Source organism: Crocuta crocuta, unplaced genomic scaffold (genome assembly GCF_008692635.1).
Source record: "Crocuta crocuta isolate KB4526 unplaced genomic scaffold, BGI_CrCroc_1.0 scaffold129, whole genome shotgun sequence".
Classification (NCBI taxonomy): domain Eukaryota; kingdom Metazoa; phylum Chordata; class Mammalia; order Carnivora; family Hyaenidae; genus Crocuta; species Crocuta crocuta.
The window spans coordinates 14,082,873-14,105,147 of record NW_027551571.1 but is presented as its reverse complement, the minus strand read 5'-3'; the positions used below and the strand labels follow the sequence as shown (position 1 = coordinate 14,105,147).

At 42.0% G+C, this 22,275-nt stretch overlaps 1 protein-coding gene across 1 annotated transcript; it reads left to right on the top strand.

Moving 5' to 3' along the window:
• The first annotated feature begins 3,758 nt into the window (after positions 1 to 3,758).
• Positions 3,759 to 20,718, top strand: MATN3 (matrilin 3). The gene is made up of 8 exons (XM_077751054.1): positions 3,759 to 3,762; positions 4,405 to 4,971; positions 8,197 to 8,322; positions 9,081 to 9,206; positions 10,806 to 10,931; positions 14,519 to 14,644; positions 18,130 to 18,240; positions 19,866 to 20,718. The coding sequence occupies exons 1-8, from the start codon at positions 3,759 to 3,761 to the stop codon at positions 19,919 to 19,921; spliced, it is 1,242 nt and encodes a 413-aa protein (XP_077607180.1). The 3' UTR covers positions 19,922 to 20,718.
• The last annotated feature ends 1,557 nt before the right edge of the window (positions 20,719 to 22,275 follow it).

Sequence of the window (22,275 nt, the reverse complement as noted above, 5' to 3'; positions counted from 1 at the left end):
TGGAAGGATGAGCGGTAAGGGAAGCGGAGCATCCACCTGGAGGAGCCCCGTGCAGCCGCCGAGTGTTGCGTCCATCCGAGCCTGGGCCAGACTGAGACGCGGGGCAAGCAGTCCCGTTCCCTGATGAATCCTGTGGGCGAAACAGGTCCAGAGTGGGGAAGGGAGATGCCCAAAGTCACTCATAGTGGTGACTAGAATTTGGGTCACCTGAAGCTCAAAGTCCAGCCACTTCCTTCTGAAATTTGGGCCTGGAGGATGGAGCAGCGCGGGAACGCCAGCCGCCTCTCAGCTTCCTGGTGTCAACCCCTCCCTCTCAGAACAAACCCTGAGATTCTGCCTTTAGTTCTCTGGAAATCACTTCATCGGTAGCCCCGCATCAGTGTGTGTGACCCTTCCTCCCCTGGCCACAGCCTTCAGGCTGTCACGGTTCAGTCTAGCATCTGGACCAGAATTCAAACTGGAATTCCCAGGGGGTGGAGGTGGGGCGGGGGTGTGAGTCCCTGAAGGAAACCTGAGGGGCCCCCTGGATGGCCCCAGACCTGCCTTGTAACCATCCTGGTCTCCACTCTTCTGCCCATGACCAGGTGTTCTGCTTGAACTGACTGGGTCCCAATCCCAACATTTACTTACTTAGATCCTCAAACACAGGACACTGGGTCTTTGGTGAACAATCCCATTTCCCTATTTGGTCAGTAGCTGGTTCCTCTGGCAGAGGTTCTGAGAACAGCAGAGCTGGAAGATCATCTAACACAACCCCTAAAAGCTTAAACTGCAGTTTATCAAGCGGCAGAACAAATCAGTGTCAGAGCCCAGAATAAAACTCCTCTGGGCTCCAGAATCCTACACAAGGGTCTTTCCACTGCTACAGTCTACCAACCTCTTAAAAATGGCTCACATACTACTTTATCTTCATCAACAAAATGTCCAGTTTCAGTCTTGCTGAAGAGAGGGTGCACCAAACCATTTTCTGGGGCTCCAGTCTCGTTCATCCAGGGACGCTTCATGCCTTAGGTTGATTTGTTTTGTCTCTCCCCTTCTGCACCTTTTTGGATAATGCTGAGAAAGAACAAAAAGGATTCATTCCTGCATCAGCCCCAATGGGCTGGATTTGAAATGGTGACAGCATTACAGCCAGAGAGTACCAGGGTTTACAGGGTTAACTTCAGCTCAGCGGGTAGCCTGCTGGTTACTCCTGGGTGGGAGGAGGGCAGGGAAGCCTTTCTTCTAAAAGGTAACCTTGCCTCTTGGTCCCGACCCACCTCCCTTGGGGATGGGACTGGGTGCCGAGGGATTCCGCATGGGGTGTTCACGCTCCCCCAAAGCAGCAGTGGTCCTGCATTACTTGGAATCCAAACTGACCTTGAATGCTAAACCTTTATTTATTTATTTTTTAAATTTTAAATGTTTTATTTATTTTTGAGAGAGAGAGAGAGACAGCATGAGCAGGGGAGGGTAAGAGAGAGAGGGAGTTACAGAATCCGAAGACAGGCTCCAGGCTCTGAGCTAGCTGTCAGCACAGAGCCCTACACGGAGCTTGAACCCTTGAACCGTGAGATTATGACCTGAACCAAAGTCGGACGCTTAACAGACTGAGCCACCCAGGTGCCCTGCTAAACCTTTAATAAACATCACATTTCACCCTTTTCCAAATTCCCTTCTTTTTGACTAGAAATTGCTATGCTTTGCTATAGACTTTTATTTCTAGCAGGGCTGTCCGAAATCAGCAAAATTGGAAGTATGGAAATCTTTTAAGAAATTCAGATTCTCACTTTCTTGGTTTCTGAGAATCGAAGTGCTGCTATCTGTCTAATAAAGGGAAGTGAGATTCAAAAACAGCGATATTGCAGAGGGCGTTCAATCAGGAAGTAACCAGATGTTCACAGAATTTCTTGCCATGGAAGTTGAGCCCCCATATTCGTTTTCTATTGCTACTGTAACAAATTAGCACAAACTTAGTGACTTAAAAACAGCACCCATGTATTAAGTAAGAGTTCTGTAGGTCAGAAGTCTAACATTAGTCTCAAAGGGCTAAAATTGTGTCAGCAGGGTTGTTTCCCTTTGGGGAAGATCTAGGGGAGACTGTTTCCTTGCCTGGTTCAGCATGTAGAGGCTGTCTTCGCTCCTTGACTCATGGCCTTTTCCCGATTTTCAAAGCCACCAAAGGCAGGTTGAGTCCTTCTCATATCTCATTACTATGTCCTCTCCTGCCTTTCTTCCACTTTTAGGGATCTCTGTAATTACATCAGATCCACCCCAATAATCCAGGATGAACTCCCCTTCTCAAGGTCATTAACTTAATCACATCAGCAAAGTTTTTTTCCCAGATAAAGTAACATATTTACAGGTTCCAGGGATTGGGGCATGGACATCTTTTGGGGGAGAGAACATGATTTTGTCCACCACACCTCTCTGATACAGGATTACATGTGAGAAGGAAGGAATCATGCATATTTACTGTAAGAATACAACCTTGACATTAGTAAGGACACTATTTGGATGTGTGTGAAATCATTCTCAAATATGGGCTCACCTTGTATTTATCCTTTTACTCCAGTTATGCCAAAATACCTATATCTATGTCCAGGAAGGATTTTCAATATGATTCATCTTCCTTGCTCCTGATGCATGGTAATCAAGGGATGAAATGAAATTCTGGAGGTTATTTTTTTTTTTAAAGACCTAATTCCTTTTGACTTAACTAAATACATGACATACAGCATATTTCAGGATGGTGATTCAAAGACAACAAGCAGGATGTTTACTAGGTACATGAGATAATGTGGATTTTTTTGTGGTGGAAAATATTGCCTCAGAGCAAGGAAGCCATACAGTGAAAAGCCCCTTTAGGCTGGGAATCAGGGAACTTGGACTCCAGTCCATGATCTGGTGTTTTCTGGCTCCTCCACCTCTCTGAACTTCAGGCTTCTCACCTGTAAAATGGGTATAAAAACAAGATTTGCACCTCTGAAGGTTGTTTACAGGGTTATTGTGTTGGTACCCTGTGATCTCTAAAATGTTATTGAAAGTAAGGTATGGTTTATTTTCTTAATTGAATACCTCCAGGAAGCTGGATAAAACCAAGAGGCTCATTTTAAGTTTTTAGAAGAAAACTATATAGAGGCATCATTCCTGATCCAGATCAGGCTTTTTCTGTCCCAAACTGTCTTGCCTAGGAGTTTGTTTTGAATCCATCTTTTTCCCCTTGGTCACTGTGTAAATTGCCTTCTTACAGTAGCATTGCCTTCCAGCCCCCTGTTCAGAAGGGAGAGAACGCTGGTTGGTGCTTTATGCTCAAGCATCAGTTGCATTTCCATTTAGGACTTGACGTGTATGATGAGTGGTGTGTGTGTGTGTGTGTGTGTGTGTGTGTGTGTGTGTGTGTGAAGAAGGAGGGATGATTTGAAAAAGGTGTTTAATACCTGGCTTTTCTCTCAGCCAGTCCTGACTTTATGACTTGATTTTGATGGCTGGGAGAGGGAGGAGTGTAGAACGATATTGGGGGAGAAGGAGAAGACAGCAGATGGAAACAAAGATTTGCGGTGTTACTGCAACTTGCTTGGAACTTTTGAGTAGGAAAGATTCAAGCTTCTTTGCTTCTGTAGCTTAATACATGGGAGGCCCTCAAGAAAGTAGCTGGTGGATGAAAAAAGTGAAAGGGGGTGGCCATGAGAGGTTGGTGGGGGCAGAGGGTACACACCAGTGGCTGCCTCTGCTTCTGAAAAACCAAATACACGCACAGAGATGGAAGCACAGCGGATATGGGTCAGATTGAGTTGTCATTCTTCTTCCCACTTTTGAGGATCTCAGGCTTGTGAGGCCCCAGAGTTCACTAAACCTGATGAATGATGAGAAGAAGGGGGCATTTAGGGCTACCCTGGGGCAGTTTTTCCTTGGCAGTGGAGTAGGAGAAGGAAACCTCCAGAAAAGCAGCAGTGTGCTTGCCTCGAACTGCACCATTGCCTGAGTTGTCTGCGAAGCCTGGGCAAGGCAACGTGCAGGTAGGCTGTCCTGAGTTCACCTTTCACACCACTCAGGGACACTGTCCCATTGGCTCACGGCCAAGATGCCCAAGAAAGATCTGGAATCCATTCATTCCCGGGAGTCAAGAGGAATCTTGGGAGCAAAACTTGATGCAGAGGGATGAGGTTCTCAGTGAAATTTTGGGGCTCAGCCAGCCTGTAGGGGAGATATTTGGAGAAGCTTCATCCCTCAATGTGAATTCTCAGTAGGGAATTTGGAAGGCCTTGGAGTTTTTCACATCTAAAGCAGGGATGGTCTTGGGGGAAGACAGCAGACAGTGGGGTCTTTAACCCCAGGGCTCTCTGGGTGTGCAGATGACCCCATTGCTGATTGGGATCAGATCATTATTTCACCATGCCTGTTTTCCCACACTCTTCTTTGCAGGTGTTTGCAAGAGCAAGCCCTTGGACTTGGTATTTATCATCGATAGTTCTCGCAGTGTGCGGCCCCTTGAGTTCACCAAGGTGAAAACCTTTGTCTCCCAGATAATTGACACTCTGGACATTGGGGCAGAGGACACACGGGTGGCAGTGGTGAACTATGCTAGCACTGTGAAGATTGAGTTCCATCTCCAGACCCACTCAGATAAGCAGTCGCTGAAGCGGGCCGTGGCCCGGATCACACCCTTGTCTACAGGCACCATGTCAGGCCTGGCTATCCAGACAGCGATGGATGAGGCCTTCACGGTGGAGGCCGGAGCTCGAGGGCCCACGTCCAACATCCCTAAGGTGGCCATCATTGTGACAGATGGGAGGCCTCAGGACCAGGTGAATGAGGTGGCCGCCCGAGCCCGGGCGTCTGGTATTGAGCTCTATGCCGTGGGCGTGGACCGGGCAGACATGGAGTCCCTCAAGATGATGGCCAGTGAGCCCCTAGATGAGCACGTTTTCTACGTGGAGACCTACGGGGTTATCGAGAAACTTTCCTCTAGATTCCAGGAGACCTTTTGCGGTAAGTCTGCTTCCAATGAGAAAGGATGTTATATTCAGACATTGTGTATCCAAAGAAAGAAAAGATTTATTCTTTTTTTTTTTGGGGGGGGTGGAAACTTTATGGAAAACTGAAATATAAGCAGTGCTTTTCTTGTGTGTGTGTGTGTGTGTGTGTGTGTGTGTTTTAAACCAACGTAAACACACTTTGTTGGTTTAGGAATATAGAGTTGCTTTATATATAACTTGGTTTGCTCATAAAATCTTCATGTTTGCATTAGAAATGTGAAGGTCTGGAAATATCCAGGATAAATGATCCTGCTGTTCCCTGATGGGGTCAGAGAAAAAGAAAAAGAAAAAACTCAAGATGCCTCTTTTCTCCCCTCTGCCCACAACTCCATTTTCCCTAGGCATTTTCTTTAGCTTTACCATCGCTGGATGTCACAGAACTCTGCCTGTTTTCCTGCAGAAGACAGGGAGCAGCATCTGTCTGTCTGCCCACGGAAGGATCAGCGGGCCTGCTTTCCAGTGTAGCTGGCAGTCAGTGTTCTGCTTATTCCCTAGATGCACTAGTTCTCAGATTCTGCTCTTCCTCTGATGGTTCTTCGTGGAGGGATGGGATTAGGAACTAAGGAGGTTGGGATTTCAGCTCACTTGTGAGGTAGCAAGAAGCAGATTTTTAAAAAAATCATTGTTATTGTCCTTCTGTCTTTTTCCCTTTAGGATGGAGTTTGAATATGAGTATGTTAATTAAAATTTTTTTGAGAAGGAGACAGAGATGGAGACAGAGACAGTGTGAGCAGGGGAGGGGCAGAGAGAAATGGAGACACAGAATCCAAAGCAGACTCCAGGCTCCAAGCTCTCAGCACAGAGCCTGACCTGGGGCTCAAACTCACGAAATACGAGATCCTGACCTGAGCTGAAGTTGGATGCTCAACCGACTGAGCTACCCAGGTGCCCCTGGGTGTGCTAATTTAGTTGGAATTTTTAGCATGAATCAGTCAAATCCATGAATATGAATCTATTTAAGGCTAGGCTTTATTTTTAGTCACTGATCAGAGTTATGAATGTGTGAGACTCATACTTTTTAGGTTTCTTTCTAACTATATATCTGTCTATTTATCTATCAATCAATCATCTTTCTATCTATCTATATTCATGCTTAATTTTGGTAAATCATTTAGTTATATTATTCTTTCAAAGCCCTCTGTGCAGTTATCCAGACAGGTATGGGCAAAGTTTTAGTTTAAGTGAATTTTATTATTTTTATTTTTTTAGTTTTAGTTTTATAATTTATTTTGAGAGAGAGAGCGAGTGCACATGTGTGTGTGCGCGCGCGCGTGCGCCTGCGCATGAACAGGGGAGGGGGAGNTGGGCAAAGTTTCAGTTTAAGTGAATTTTATTATTTTTATTTTTTTAGTTTTAGTTTTATAATTTATTTTGAGAGAGAGAGCGAGTGCACATGTGTGTGTGTGCACGCACGCGTGCGCCTGCGCATGAACAGGGGAGGGGGGGAGAAAGAGAGGGAGAGAGAGAATCTCAAGTAGACTCTGTGCTGTCAGGGCAGAGCCCCACATGGGGCTCAGTCTCACAAACCATGAGATCATGACCTGAGCCAAAATCAAGAGTTGGATGTTTAACCAACTAGGTGAATTTAAAACGTAGTTAACCTTTTGCTATGGTGTCCCTAGTTCAGGTGAATTTTAAGATGTAGTTACCTTTTGCTATGTAATCTATTCCCCATCTCTTTATTCGATGTGCATTAATTAATCACTGATGATATGAAGATAAAAATATTCCTTCCCTACTATTAAGCAGTAGTTTAGGGGTGGTGATGAGACAAACAAGTGAATCAATAATTACAATTGCAAATTTCAAGAAGTCTTTACATCGAAATTAATGTGGAGCTCAGCAATCACCAGTTTGTCAGGAAACAGGAGATGAAGTCTTGGTCTGGAGCAAAGTTTGGCCTCATCTCAACCAGACCTGGCCAGTGGCCCCTTGTCTTTCCTGTCCCAAGACACTGGGCCTCTACAAGCTGTCCTTGGCTTTGGTGGCATCCACTTCGCATTCATTGGTTTCTCAAAAGAACATGGCTTTCTTTCTCCCAGGAAAACCCCCTGTGTTTGTGGGTGAGAGCTTTTCCATAAAGACGCTGGTCTGTGGCAGAGTTGGGTCTCACAGCTAGCACCTGGGGTTGGGTTTGAAGGCCATAAAGTAGCAAGTGGTGAGTGGCAATCTTTTCCTTCTGGTACAAAAGGCCTGCTTGTTCTGGGGGAAAAAATCTCCTCTCTATGGAAAAAAGACTGAGGGGCAGCTTGTTGTAGTCAACGGGTTGGAAAGATCATTCCATGAAAGGGCCCTTCTTGGGCAAATGTTAGCCTTGACCTGTTGCCAAAGCAGTCGAGGCTGGGTTACCTGCCCAGGGATGCCAGCCTCCTCCAACAGTCCTCCTTGGTTTCTCAGAAATGACTAAATCCATAGATTCTTCTTCAAAGCATGTCACTAGGGAAAATAAATCCAGTAATATATAAACAACTCCAGGAGCGAAAAGATGGGTATGCAGTTTAGCTAACGTAATCTGATTTATTCTGGTCTTCCTTTTCTTTTCACCTGCTTGCATCGAGCGTGTGAGTTTATTCTCCTTGCAGATATTAGAGGGTCTGAAATTTCATATGTAAGCATCTGGGCTCAAGTGCCATGCTGCACATTCAGAAGGCAGTTACAGGCATTAACTTCCACCGTTTGCGTGTTCAAATGTGTCTTGACGCCCAAGAGTGAGTGAGTTCCGGGGCCGGAGGGATGCCTGCCTATGGCTTCTGTTTTGACACAGATGATAGATCCCTTGGAAACCAGAGGCTGTAACAGGCCAGCTAGCTCACAGACCTTCAAGAAGTATACTGCATTTCTCCCCATGTCTTGCAATTGGGAAGTAAAAGTCTTTTTCCTCAACAGGTGGATAAATCGAAGACTTGACCCATGTAAGTGCTTGGCTTCAGCTCCCAATTCAAAATTTCCTTTCTCTTTGAGAAAGCTGACAACAAAATCTATGATTTTAAATTCATAACATTATTAGTTGAAAAGCGGCATTTCCAATGAGCCAGAGGCTAAAAACAAATAGCCAGTTTTTATAGTGAGCTATAATTGAAAAGGAACCCAGAGAGTGATGTCTCTCTGACATGGAAGAGAGTTATTTGGAATGTTTCTTACATGTTAATACTGACTATTGTAAACTTCCTGTGCACAGCTCTGGACCCGTGTGCGCTTGGCACACACCAGTGCCAGCACGTGTGTATCAGTGATGGGGAAGGCAGACACCACTGTGAGTGTAGCCAAGGATATTCCCTGAACGCCGATATGAAGACATGTTCAGGTGAGGCTTGCTCAGGGGATGGTGTCTGACTGTGACCTACCTGGGGACCTACTGTCTAGTGTTTGGACTGGCCTTCTGCTTTTCTCCTGACTGACTTTTGGTTGGCTTACTGTTGCTTATCTGTGTTTTTCCTCCAAAATTGTTGGAGTAAAGTTAGGTAATACATAAATCGGCTTATTTGTAATACTTATTATTAGTTTTAGAGAAAAGGGTTAGTAGAGAAATGGGTTAGGAAGGAAGGGGGCCAACACTTTTGGTACTTTTGAGGATTTGGAACTTTTCCTGGATTTTACTTAATTAAATACAAGCTGCCCCTTCACCCCTGCAACCAAAGCTGCTCATTGAATTTAGACATAGAAGAAAGTTTGGAGAGGTTCTCACTCATTTGGTGTCTGAATACTCAAATATAGTCAATAAAGATGAGAATTAGGTCTATTTTTTTTTTAAATCCTAGAAAAAATGTTTTGAGAGGAAGGAAACTTAGAGATTATTTAGTTCAACATACTAATTTTATTGCTGATGAAATTGAGACACAACAGAGGAAGAAGACTTACCCATGTCATAGGGTCTGTTAGTGAAGAGCTAACACAGGACATCAGTTCCCAGCCTTCTGTCCGGTAGTCTTCCTGTTGTGCTAAGCTGCCTCGTTTCAGTGGCAGCATGTGTGTGTGTGTGTGTGTGTGTGTGTGTGTGGTGGCTCATAATTAATTTACCATGTTTTCTGTGTGTTTACATTTGTCCCAATCATCTTTTGATAGCTATTGATAAGTGTGCTCTTAACACTCATGGATGTGAACACATCTGTGTGAATGACAGAACTGGCTCTTATCACTGTGAGTGCTATGAAGGTTATACCTTGAATGAAGACAAGAAGACATGTTCAGGTAAGTGGGGAGGAGGGTTTACTTTGCTACCTCCCTATCTATATGCCTTCTCAGCTGGTGTTGGATGGGTAGGTCATGCTGACAAGGCAGTTGGCAGATTTTTCTCTCTTGGGCTTTTCCCTTTTCTGAGTCTTATTAGATAAGTCAGAATGACAGCATGTACGTATCATGGCCCACATGCGTGAGTGTGTTGTTCATTTCCATCTCTGTACCCAGCCCTATCAGTGCTTTCCTACTAAACTAAAGACAGTTTAGTAGGTTAAAATCAAAGAACACTATTATTACCTACCATGGGATAAACAGTTACTTCATAGTGGAGAAAACTGGCAGGCACCACTTGAACCGGTGGTCAGAGTGAACACCTCCAGTAATGACCCGCGGTGACATCATGCATCTCCCAACATGATGTCCTGAGGGCATCATAGTACTCCTGTTGTATTCTTGCTAAACATCCAGAATCATGAGGAAATTTCAAACAAACCTAAATTTGGAGACATTTTACGAAGTAATTTTCCACGGCTTCTCAGAGGTGTCAAGGTCATGAAAGACAAAGACTGAGGAAATGTCCCAGATAGGAAGGGACTAAGAACATGTGACAATGAAATGCAATATGGGTCCTCAATTTGATCCTGGACCAGAAAAAGGACATTAGTGGTGGAACAAATGGTAAAATTTGAATGAGGCCTGCAGATTAGTTAATAGTATTGGGTCAGCATTAATTTCCCCATTTAGATGATTGTACTATGGTTATGTGGGATGCTAACATTTGGGGAGATGGGCGAAGTACAGGAATTTTTGTACTATTTTTGGAACTTTTTCATATGCCTTGCAATAATTTCAAAGTGAAAAGTTTAAAGATAAAAAGCAGTTGAAAAGTATCTTGTCTGTGTAGAGAAAAGTGTACTGAGTGACAGTTTGGATCTTGAGTTCTGATGCTGTCCTGAGTCAGTTGGTTTCTTTTGGATTCAGCTTCCTCACTTATTACTTTTTTTAATGTTTATTTATTTTTGAGAGAGAGACAGAGTGTGAGCAGGAGAGAGAGGGAGACACAGAATCTGAAGCAGGCTCCAGGCTCTGAGCTCTCAGCACAGAGCCTGATGTGGGGCTTGAACCCATGAACTGTGAGATCATGACCTGAGCTGAAGTTGGATGCTTAACTGACTGGGCCATCCAGGTGCCCCTCAGCTTCCTCACTTATAATAGGAGAGGGCTGAATTACAGTTTCTTTAGACTCAAATTTGATGTTTTTGTGAACTAGTGTCATTAGCCACATAATTGCTGGTACCCCTCTGATTCAATGTAAATACAATAAGCCCCAAAGGAATGCTTTAGAAAGTATTTATGAGATACTTAGATTATAAAAACTCAGTCTTGATGATTTTGAAAAGTAGTTGGGGAAAGATGAAGAATAAGCACTGTGTGCGTAGGATTTTGTTAAACTCATCTTACTTCCATAAGCCAATAGTACAGATGGCTGTGGAAGCTTTCTAAATGGTTTGCCTTATATATTTCTAGCTGCAAGTGAGAGGATTCCTATGTGTGGATAATAGAAGCCTTTTCTACTTTTCATTTCTCTTCTCCTGGACTTTTGTTTGGCAGCTCAAGATCAATGTGCTTTTGGTACACATGGCTGTCAGCACGTTTGTGTGAATGACAGAGGTGGGTCCTATCACTGTGAATGCTACGAAGGCTACACTCTGAATGCAGATAATAAAACGTGTTCCGGTAAGATCCAGTGAACAAATTCTTCCATCATTGTCTCTTTATATGATAGTGAAACCAACTTGCAATTCACAGAGTGAGAGATTCTCAAAGACCGTTTAAAGAATCGGACTTTAGACCTTCTACTGTACTTACAGACTGAGGCACACATTGCTCAGACAGCAGTGAGCTCACTTGATTTTGCAAATATAGCTCACTTCAGAAATGGGTAGGGAGTGGGGGAGATGAGAAAAGCTAATTGAATGTAGGGTCCTTATCCAGGAAAATTTTATAGCTCTGTACACCGGGGACTTGTAAAGCAAATGGTAACTTTAGAGGAAGTCAGTTGGACAGTAACTATTTGGTGTGATAGGCTGAACTGATCTTTTTCCAATTAAAACTTGGCCAGGAACTTTTCTGTAGCGTTAATCTTAAAGCTGGATTATTTTAGTAAAGGAGACTTTGTCAATGACTAAATTAGACCCACACAGATCTTCCAGTAAGTTTGAGGTAAGTTGTTCCCTGACAGTTTCTAGATGATCAATCTTCAGTGAATCTGAGCCTTATGACTTGGCCAGTCCTCATTAATTTGATTTAAACTCACTGGCAGAACAGGTTGGCATTTATAATGTAAAAACACTTTCTAAGAGAAATTCATGCCTCTCAAGGTGGTGTTTAATTTTGGCATATTCAAACTTTTTAAAAAGATTATTATGTATATGTTCCTGTCCCTTGAGGAGAGATATTATGTGACCTTTTTAAGAGAGAATAAGGGAAATGGCAAATCATCAATTCCTTTAAAAAAAAAAAAAAAGAGGGGTGCCTGGGTGGCTGAGCTGGTTAAGCATTCAACTTCAGCTCAGGTCATAATTTCATTGCTCGTGAGTTTGAGGTCCGTGTCAGGCTGTCTGCTGTCAGCACGGAGCCTGCTTCAGATCTTCTGTCCCCTTCTCTCTGCCACTCTCCTTCTGGTCCTCTTCCTCTCTCTCTCAAAATAAATAAATAAACTTAAAAATAATTTAAAAAAGAGGGATGCCTTGGTGGCTCAGCCAGTTAAGTGTCTGATTCTTGATCTCAGCTCAGGTCTTGATCTCAGGGTCATGAGTTCAAGCCCCATGTTGGGCTCTACACTGGGCATCCAGCCTACTTAATTAAAAAAAAAAAAAAAAAACCAGAAATAAAGAGTACCGAGCACCTATTTTTCCAGGACCGTGCAAAGTGCTGTGAGGATGTAAAGAAGCATACTTTCTTTCTCTGAGCAATTTATAGGCTGGGCGCAAAGAGAACCAATACTTTTGAGAAAGTGGAGACTAGCCAGAGAGAAGGACAGACAGTAACCGAGGGCTGTGGATACTGGGGAGGCAGGCTGCCTGGAGTAGGTAGGGCAGGAGGTGAGCCTTGAGGATGGTGAAGGTTTAGACAGAGGGCTGGAGAGCCAGATGGCCATGGGGAGTGGCTTCTGTTGGCTTGCTGGGTAGGGTGGAGAGGCCCCAGGGCTGTACTCTCAAACTGGTTACAAATATCCCACTTGATACTTTAAGCCAAGAGGAACACTGAAGACCTTGAAAAAGGAAACTAAAACAAATGTATATTTAAACTAACAGATATTATGGAATAAAGTGGAACATTTTATTTAAAAAAAAAAATCGAAGAGAATGTTCAGTTAAGACAGACTACTCCAGGCAATACTCCGTCACAATCTCCATCATTCTTCAGTGCCTACTATATGCTGTACATGGTTCTAGGCATTTGCTGTGAGCAACTTTATGAGGAAACCGAGGCACAGACAGGTTGAATAACTTGGTCATGGTCACTCAGCTGGTGGGCAGCAGAGTGAGGAGTTGAACCCAGGCACTTGCTCTGGTGGTTACACATGCTCTCAAACACCAGGCCAAACTGTTTCATGGTTGCACAGGTAGCACAGGGTAGCAAAGGTAGGTAGAATAGCAAGGTCAGATCGTGGAAAGTTAGCATTTATATATTTTAAAGTAATGATGGATGCTGTTCTAAAGCTGGGGTGCATAACATGGGTCACATCCCCTCTAATGGCCTGCTTTCCCCTGCTGGGCGGTAGCAAGGCTTGTAGATTAAATGTGGAGGCCAGTTCAGGGGCTGGGGGTGGAAGCATGGCCCATTGTCAGTAGAGCAGCTGGTGGTGTGGGATAAGGGGGAAAATGAAACATTCTGTTATTTGGCATTTTGCTAGACAAATCTGAAGTAATGAAGGGGAATATCAAAGTTGGAAAGATGCTCTATGAATAAATTATGTAGAGATTTGCATTTCACTCAAACCTCTTTTATATAAGATTTTTAAAAATGTTGATTTATTTTTGAGGGGTAGGGGAGGAGCAGAGAGAAAGGGAGGGAGACACAGAATCTGAAGCAGGCTCCAGACTCTGAGCTGTCAACACAGAGCCTGATCTGGGGCTCGAACTGATGAACAGAGAGATCATGACCTGAGCCAAAGTCGGACGCTTAACCGAGTAAACCACCCAGATGCCCCAAAGCTCTTTTATAGGCAACAGTGAGCCATGGAAGTTTCCTGAGTGTGGAGGGATACTTAAGAGTTAGAGGGGTACAAACCAATTAGGTTGGTCCCCTGTGGTGGTGGACGAAACACCTGTGTTTCCATGGAAGATTTTCTGGGTTTATTAAGGGAAACCTGCTGTTTTTATTTGTCCCCAGGGCAGTCTGGACATGGGACCAGACAAGCATAGCATTTTTGTCAGCTCTCCACTCAAATCTGGGCAAACCGTCTACCTCCTTGTAATATATTTACGTGACAGATAATAAATGCTTCACTATCCAAACATACACATCTCCTTACCATTATCTCTTTGTGGATGTGTACATATGTGTGCAGGCTGGGGTTTTCTCTCCCACTTTGTATGCTCTTTTTTTTTTTTTTTTAATGTTTATGTATTTTTGTAGAGAGAGGGAGAGAGAGAGAGAGGGAGAGAGAGAAAGCCAGGGAGGGGCAGAGAGAGAGGGAGAGAGATATCCCAAGCAGACTCCACACTGTCTGTGCTGAGCCTGACGTGGGGGTTAAAATTACAAGCTGTGAGATCATGACCTGAGCTGAAACTAAGAGCCAGACACTCAACTGACTGAGCCACCCAGGTGTCCCTTTCCCACTTTGTACACTGTTAAGGGCAGGCCCTTGGTCAACACAGCATCTAATTTAGCTCCATGCACGAGTGGGTCGCTAATACATTATTTTTGGTGATGGTGAAGATGATCCACGTGTGGCTTGAGATGTTGGAGGCATCTGTGGTCATCAGAAAAAGCCGAAGGTAAGGTCTGGGCTATAATCAAAGTCAGTGCAGTCCCAGTACTATAGGCAGGAAAGAACGAGAAGGCACCCCCCAGATATCTGCAAGACATGTAAAGGCAAAGCGGGGAGCCAGGAAAAGGCGAGGCTGGAGGGATGTGAGATGTAGAAAAGGAAAACGGGCTTTCTCCTGAAAAGTGGGAGATGCTTTGCTGACGACTGAAGGGTTCATCCTCTGCATCTGTTGCCACCAGACCGAAGCTTTTCTCGCCCAGGAATCTGCCTTTGGTTTCCTACTGTAACTCGGGAATATTTTCTTTCCTGCCGCACTCGTGGGCAGTTCTCAGCAAGTGTGCTCTGGGCTCTCACGGCTGCCAGCACATCTGTGTGGACGACGGGGCGGTGGCCTATCACTGCGAGTGTTATGCTGGCTACACCTTGAACGAAGACAGGAAGACGTGCTCAGGTAAAGACTGCCCCTTGGAGCCTTTGTTGTTTGGAAGAGAATCTCCTGGGAGGAAGCCTTCCTCTCCAAGTCTGAAGCACAGTGCTGAGTGTCCCTCCTGGTCCCAATCCTCCAGTGTCCCCCAGCTGCCTTCAGAAGGAAACCATTCTCCCCACCGCCCTTCTTCCCTCCTGGGTCCTTCCTCTCTCTGCTTTTCGTTCTAATCAAAGTCACTTCCTGAGTTGGGGTTTCTGTTGTGGTGGTGGTAAGACACATAACACACAATTTCACATTTTAAACATTTTTAAGATGTTTTAAAAGTATAGTTAAGTGGTGCTAAGTGCATTCCTGTTGTGCACCGTCTCCCACTCCATCGGTAGTGCTTTATCATCCCAGAGTGAAGCTCTGTACCATTCCCCTCTCTCCCTGCCCCTGGCGACCTCTCTTCTTCACGGTCACTCCCTTCATCCCCAGATTCACTCCTTTCCACGTCCTGTGCTCCACCACGTGGATATTCTGGAAACGTGCTCTGCCCCCCATGTCCACCCTTTGCTGGGATCCCCTTCCCTCGCTGCTTTTGCTTGTCAAAATCCAACAACCACATCCTGGCCAACATTTGGTTTTGTTGCATTAAATTTTTGCCAGTCTAGTTGATGCAAAAAAGTATCTCCCTGCGGTCTTTATTTTTTTCATTTCCTGGTTACTAGAGAGGTTAAGAACCTCTTCCTGTGTTTATTGGTCATTTCAGTTTTTTCCTGGGGGATGTTATTTATGCCCTTAGTTTTCTATCTGGTTATTTGTATTTTTCTTACTGACTCAAAGGAACTCTTCACATCTCTGGATATAAATGTTGTTTTATGTGTTGGAAATATCTTCTAGACTGTGTTTATGTTTTTACTGAAGGAGGTCTCTGCAACCCTATTCATAATATTTTAATGTGTGCAGTAGCTTTATTAGGGTTTATTTTCAATATGCTTCATAACTTGCATAAGAATTCTCTACTTTGTGTGAATCTCATTTTGCAAAAGAGTGTTTGCTTCTTTAATTTCCAGGCCTTGTTTAATTTTAGCCCCTCGACCAGAGTTCCCGGCTCCTCCCATTGAGCTCTGTCTTCTTTCAGTACAGGATGCCTTGTGCTGTGGTTACTTGTGTATTCCTTCATCCATTCGGTAAATAGAACACCTACTATGTTCTAGGCGCTAGGTATACAGTTGTGAACAAAATACATATGGTCTTCGATAACAGTAAAGGGGAAAAGACGAGGAAGTAACAGTTTATAAGTGAAATCAGAGCCATGGGTAAAGAACAGGGTCCTGAGACAGTGTGGGTTGGGGGAACCCCTGGATGAGGAAGTGACACCTGAGACCCGAGCATCGGCAATAGTTAGGTTGGGATTGAGTTGCTGGCGGATGGAGGGAGAGCAATGCCACCCAGGTCTGTGTGGTGGTGGCTTTGGTGGGAGAGGAGCCAGCGTGAGGGAAGCATGAGCAGCCAGTCAGCTGGGAGAGGGAGGCAGGGGCCCAGTCACGCTGATCTAGTGGGGTGAGGGAAAGGAGTTTATATTTTATTCTGTGGGAATTGGGAAGTCACTGGAGAGTTTTAAGCAGCGGAGAGGCATGATTCTGTTTATATTTTCACAAGTCACCCCAGCTGCTGTGCGGATTGGAGGGGACGAAGAGCAGATGGTGCGACCAGTCGGAGGCTGTTGCAGTGGTCCCAGCTTGGGTGAGGGGGGTGACAGTGGTGACAGAAGCAAGCTGATTCCGGATACTTTTCGGAGGCAGAATATAAAGAGGAGCTGGGAAACAGGGCAGGCGAGGAACAGGATGATTTTCCTATCAGCCTTGAGCAGCTGGGAGGAGGAAGACGGAGGGTGAGGGTGAAGCAGATTTGGGAAGAAAAGCCAGAGTCTGGGACTTGTATGTTAATGCTCTTGCAGACTGTGAAGTCAACCCCGGAGGGTAGTAGATGTCTGTATGCCTAGCATCTTCCACAGCCTCTGATGGTTACTTGGTAATTACTTCTTCATTTGAAGTATGGATGGATCAGCTTCTTGGGGAGGGTGAGGATAGTAGGGAGCAGCTTACTTCTAGAATCGAATATGTCATGATGCTGTCACCCTATCCAGGTGTTTAGTCCTCAGAAAAATCAGTCTTGGGCATTTTTTTTCTTCTCCTGGAAGATGGGGATTCCTGTATAGTTTATGATGGGTTAGGTCCTGATCTCATTTGTTAAGCCATTCACTTATTTTCTCAGCAAGTATTTATGGAGCTACTCATGTATCTAGTACGCTATCAGGTCCTGAGGAAGGAACACGAGACAAATCAATGCTTTGTAGTTTGCAGTATATAAGTCTTGTACTTCTTTTGTTAAATTTTTTCCTAAAGATTTTATTCTTTTTGATGCCATTGTGAATGGATCCATCTCTCAACTTTCAACTGTGCTACATCCCAGTTTTAAATTTTCTGTGGAGTGTTTTAGTTAGAATACCCCACTGAGCCCCTGCCCTCATAGAGCTTATAGTCTATCAGGCAAGATAAGAAAAGTATTCTAAGTGCCAACTATATGCTTTGTACAGGGATGATGGGCATACACTTAATTTCAGTAGATACTTTCTGGCTGGCTGACTGATTTGGGCTGGCTATCCCTAAAAGTCAGCAGGATTTGGACAGGTAGGTAGATTATATTTCATCAAGTGAATTTATGGCCCTCTTACCCTTCAATATCCTCTCTTTGTAGAATGTGGGAGAAAATGTGGGAGCAAAGGACCACTCTCTGTCCTCAGGCCATGATACTACTCAAACGGAAGACTGTGTATCAGTCTTTAGACCTGGGAAGTTATTCTTACTTCTATTAGGCAACTTTAAGGGCTATGATAGTGACTAGGAATAGCTGTGTCACTGTATTTCAGAAGGAACTAGGAGTTAGCATTATTGTTCTCCCAGGTTCTTTGCTTAAATGTTGATACAAACCTGAATTTTTTAGTTCCAAAGTATTTATGGGTAAGAACTAGAACTCTCAATTCAGACCATTCGATAGAATAATAGTCTGTATAGGAAATCAGGAATTACCTAGTTTTAATCCTTGAATATTTTGGCCACACAAAGAAAAAACGGTTTTCCTCATTTTCATTTCTTAATAAGGACACAGTATCATAATAAGATTATCTTAGCTCTGTATTTTTGGCTTCTTCCTACATCAACTTTTTAAAATTTTACTTCCTATCAGAGAAAGTTTCTAACAATCACAAAAGTATAGAGAATATAACGAACTCTCATGTAACGAACACCCAGCTTTGGCAACTGTAAGCACTTCCCAAAATCTAATTCAATATCTTCTGTGACATTAGCTTTCCAAAGTATTTTCTCTATCTGTGTGCTTACACTCTTTTACCTCCTGGAAAACGCATTTTGGTTAAGTCTTAAAAATGGAAGTATTGAATTGTAGATTTCCTGACTTGCTATGATTTCTAATTAGCTGTAATATTTTGTAACTGTCATCAACAGCCATTCAAGAAGCACGGAGACTCATCTCCACAGAAGATGTCTGTGGATGTGAAGCCACTCTGGCATTCCAGGATAAGGTCAACTCATATCTGCAGAGACTGAACGCCAAACATATCCTTTCTGGAAGGTTTTCTGCTTCTGCTTTAAGCCAACCTAGGTAGTACAACTGAGCCAAACATTTTAGGACATTCCACAGGATAAGGGCCCTATTCATTACATTTTAAGATGAGCAATAGTAATACAGTGTTTATTTTTTTAGAGTTCTTTTAAAATATTTTAATAGACTGTTTTGCCCAGTTAGTATTTACATGTTAAAAGCTGACTATTTGTTTCTCTAGTGCTTTTCCAGTAGTATATGCTAATTGAGTTCTTATTAACAGATGGAGCTATTATGCTAGGATCCCTTAATATGGCTTTTTTAGTTCAGAATCTGTGCATGTGTGGAATGAGCTGACTAGTGAGGTGATAGCTCAGATAGCACATTGGCTAGTCAAGTGGTCAAAAGCAGATTTCAAAAGGTAACATGGTACCATCTAAGAAACTGAAAATTAGTTCTTTATCCAAAGGAGTAACTCAGGAAAACTACTTTTTCTTAGACAGCTCAAGTTAACAACAATGTCCCTAGGGATGTTAGAAGAATGGTATTGTGATAAGGACATGAGGGAGAGGGGTGCACAGAAAGTTTTACAAAAATCCATTCGCACATCCTTAAGTTGACCTGCCAAAAATGCTACAGGGGGTCAGTTGGCATTCTCTGTTCCCATTTCTCACTTCACATTGCTGTTCTCCTAACTTTATAAGGAAGGCATATCTCTTACCCAGGCTCACTCTTCTAAGGTGAATTTCCTGGAAAAGTAAAATCTCCAGAGAGCCAAACAAAGGTTTTTAAATCAAGGCTCATAAACACCACTCCCCTAATTTATTCCATTACGAGATACTTTTCCAATCAAAGTTTGCCTTTCATTTTTCATTTTTAGTAATTTTATGTCAATTTTTCTAATTTATTTGTTGTTTGATCAATTATGATGTGCTCATATAAGTTGTAATGATTACTCCAGAGGATTAAAAATACTGGGGGCCTTATGGGCAAAGAAAATTAATTTAAAGGTAATTTCAATATCAATGAGTATGTGCTTGTTGTTTGTGTAAGTTACTTCAAAGAAGTGTTAATAGTGATCAAGAAAAGATTTCCAAGGTTCAAAGTAGAATAAGGTTCTGTGGAGAAAGTAGAAAGTAAATACAAAGTCTGGGAAATACAAATTCCTGTATTTTAAATATTTTATTTTAGAAGAATGATAGTAGGTATCCAGTATGGTATTAATATTATGTAGGAGATTTGGAAGACTAATTTAGAATTTATTTAAAAAATCAGTATTAAATATGGCAGAAATTGCACATATTTTGTAACTAAAATTTATGATGAAAATTTTCATCTAATTTAAATATGCATAAGGCACCATTTATTTGTCAAAATTATTTTTGGGGACGGGAGCAAAAATGTTTGAAGAAAACTGCTCTGTATCATCTCTTAAGACCAATGCTTTCTAACATGCCTCTAAAGAACACAACTTCTGAGTTTTTGGTTAAATTAGATTTTGCTGAGAAAATAATTTCACTTTTTCTTATTTACAGTAGAATGTAGTTATTCTCGTTTATCCTGTATTGAAGTGTTCAAAAGTGTGTTTATGTTTTCTGATGTTTAAAAATATAAGGCATTGGCCTTAACAACTAGGCACTTGATGACATTTTAGAGAAGCTGCAAGCAAATGAATCTGGACAAATACATCGTTAAATTCCTCAAATTTTTCACCTGGAAATAGGGACAGCTTGGTGTGTTTAATACTTTTGCATACTTCAGTGTTCCTGCTAGTAATTTGCCATTGCAAGTGCTTGAATGTTACTGGATAAATAGCATGAGGATCTTCTAGAGAATCAGTATCATTTTTTAAAGAAGATAAACGTTCACATCTTTTAGAGCAAAATTTAGTGTCTCTAAGCTATGACTGTGAAATGATTGGTAGGAAATAGAATGAAAAGTTTAATATTTCTTTATTTACCAATTGAGCCATTTAATTTTTAAATGTTTATATTAGTAAGATAACCATACTTACAATGGGAACTTTTGACCTATTTTCTCTTGATAATATTTATAGTATAAACCAGACTTATTACGCACAGTGTAAACTGTATGGAGTATTTACACATAAAAAAGTTCACATAATTAAACTGAGGTGAATATAATTTAGCACTGTTTAACACTCTGTTTTCTGATCTTTTTTCACAAGAGTATTATTGAAGCTGTGATCAGGGCATTGTAATACACATATCTAAAAATAGATCAAGTGGACATTACATGAAACATTATAAGAAACATGTAACTAAAGATTTTAGTTTTGAATTAAAAGTGTTACAACTTTCCACCAAGGACAAAACAATCCTATATTATCTTTACTGTTTTACTTTAGGATCCAATCAATAAAACTATGTACTTATAAATATCACTCTAACAAGTAACATAACTAATGTTGCTTTTTTAAATATTAGTGATAAGCCTAACTTTACTTACATATCTGATATATGTATTTTTTTCAGCTTGAAAGCTTACAGTTTTTAGAGAAAATTGTCCTTTAAATTGTGTACTACTCAACTTTTTTTTTGTTTGTATTGTCTTTAGTATAATAAAAAGTTACTATCTTTATATATTATTGTCATGACTTTTTCTGGTGACCCGTATCAATTTTGTCTATTAAAATATTTCCTTAAACTTAATTAACAATTATTTTGAATATACAACCATTTCCTATCAAAGGACACAATGTTGTAACTCTTCCTATAATTTAATCTCATAACTTTTAAGGTTAAAAATCTAAGTTTAGGTTAAATAGGCTTTAACTGAGAAAGTTATGGGAAAGGGAATAAAACAAAATTATCGAAATTTGAATAAAATAATGAAGGTACATTAACATGAACACCTGAGAATTAAGTATAACCTACAGATGTAAGCCCAAAATCAGTCAAAAATCTAAAACAGAAACTTAAAAGGTAGAAATGAAAAATAAATACATCAAGGCAGTATATATTATATGAAACATAGTTATTTCTCAACATTTTTGAAAGCAGATGACTTAGAGCAGTATTATTTTCCAAACTTATTTCAACACAGAATCCGTAATATCTATTAATATATCATAGAGAAATGGTGCTATATAAGGAATAAATGAGAAGTCATGTGCAAACACTAGGGAAAGTATTTAAAGAGATGATTTTTCTTTTTTTAAAAAATTTTTAAATGTTTTTATTTATTTCTGAGAGAGAGAGAGAGAGACAGCATGAACAGGAGAGGGTGAGAGAGAGAGGGAGATATAGAATCTGAAGCAGGCTCCAGGCTCTGAGCTGTCAGCACAGAGCCCGACGCAGGGCTCAAACCCACGAACCGTGAGATCATGACCTGAGCCGAAGTCGGACACTTAACCGACTGAGCCACCCAGGCGTCCCAAGAGATGATTTTTCAAGAGTGTGACCATCAGCAACTACTTTCAACTAATCATCTCTTAAACTTGACCAGTTGACTGGAATCCCCTGGTTTAGAAGGTTCTGATTTGTTTCATGAGGCCAGTATAGGGAGCTTGCGCACAGGTGCCAACCTATCTTCAGAATTTAGCTTGTCGCTGAAAAAACAGATACACACATTTGAAAGCAAATATATTATCTGAATGGGATGGGGGCTAAGTTTGGAAAGAATTTCTCAGGGAGACCTGATTTGTACATTTGGCTAGGCACAATTGGCCGAGAGGATAGGAAGATCAGGGGATGTATAAAAAGGCCTTGGAGACAGAATGCACATGGACTTGCTTAGAATGGGGGCACTGTAGTAGACATTTCAGTATCCAAGGAAAATCTAATTTTAGCTGGGATTTAGATTGGATAGGCAAGGCACTAGGACCACTGTCAATTCTTGAATGTGCTGGGTGAGGCAACAGACTCCCTTCAAAGGATCTGAACATTATTTGCCTGAAATTGGGAAAGAGTAGTTGGGGAAATTAGCTGCTGCATAAGGTACATTCTAGATTATATAACTCAACAGCAGTGGCCGCAGAATTTGGTAAAAGGGAAAATCGGAAATAAATTTTAAAAATGGGTTAGACT

What these genes read in the sequence shown, in the direction of transcription:
- MATN3 (XM_077751054.1), top strand. An exon ending in CGATATGAAGACATGTTCAG is followed by an intron (nt 8,323 to 9,080) that starts GTGAGGCTTGCT and finishes ATCTTTTGATAG; the next exon opens with CTATTGATAAGTGTGCTCTT. An exon ending in GCAGAGACTGAACGCCAAAC is followed by an intron (nt 18,241 to 19,865) that starts ATATCCTTTCTG and finishes ACAACTAGGCAC; the next exon opens with TTGATGACATTTTAGAGAAG.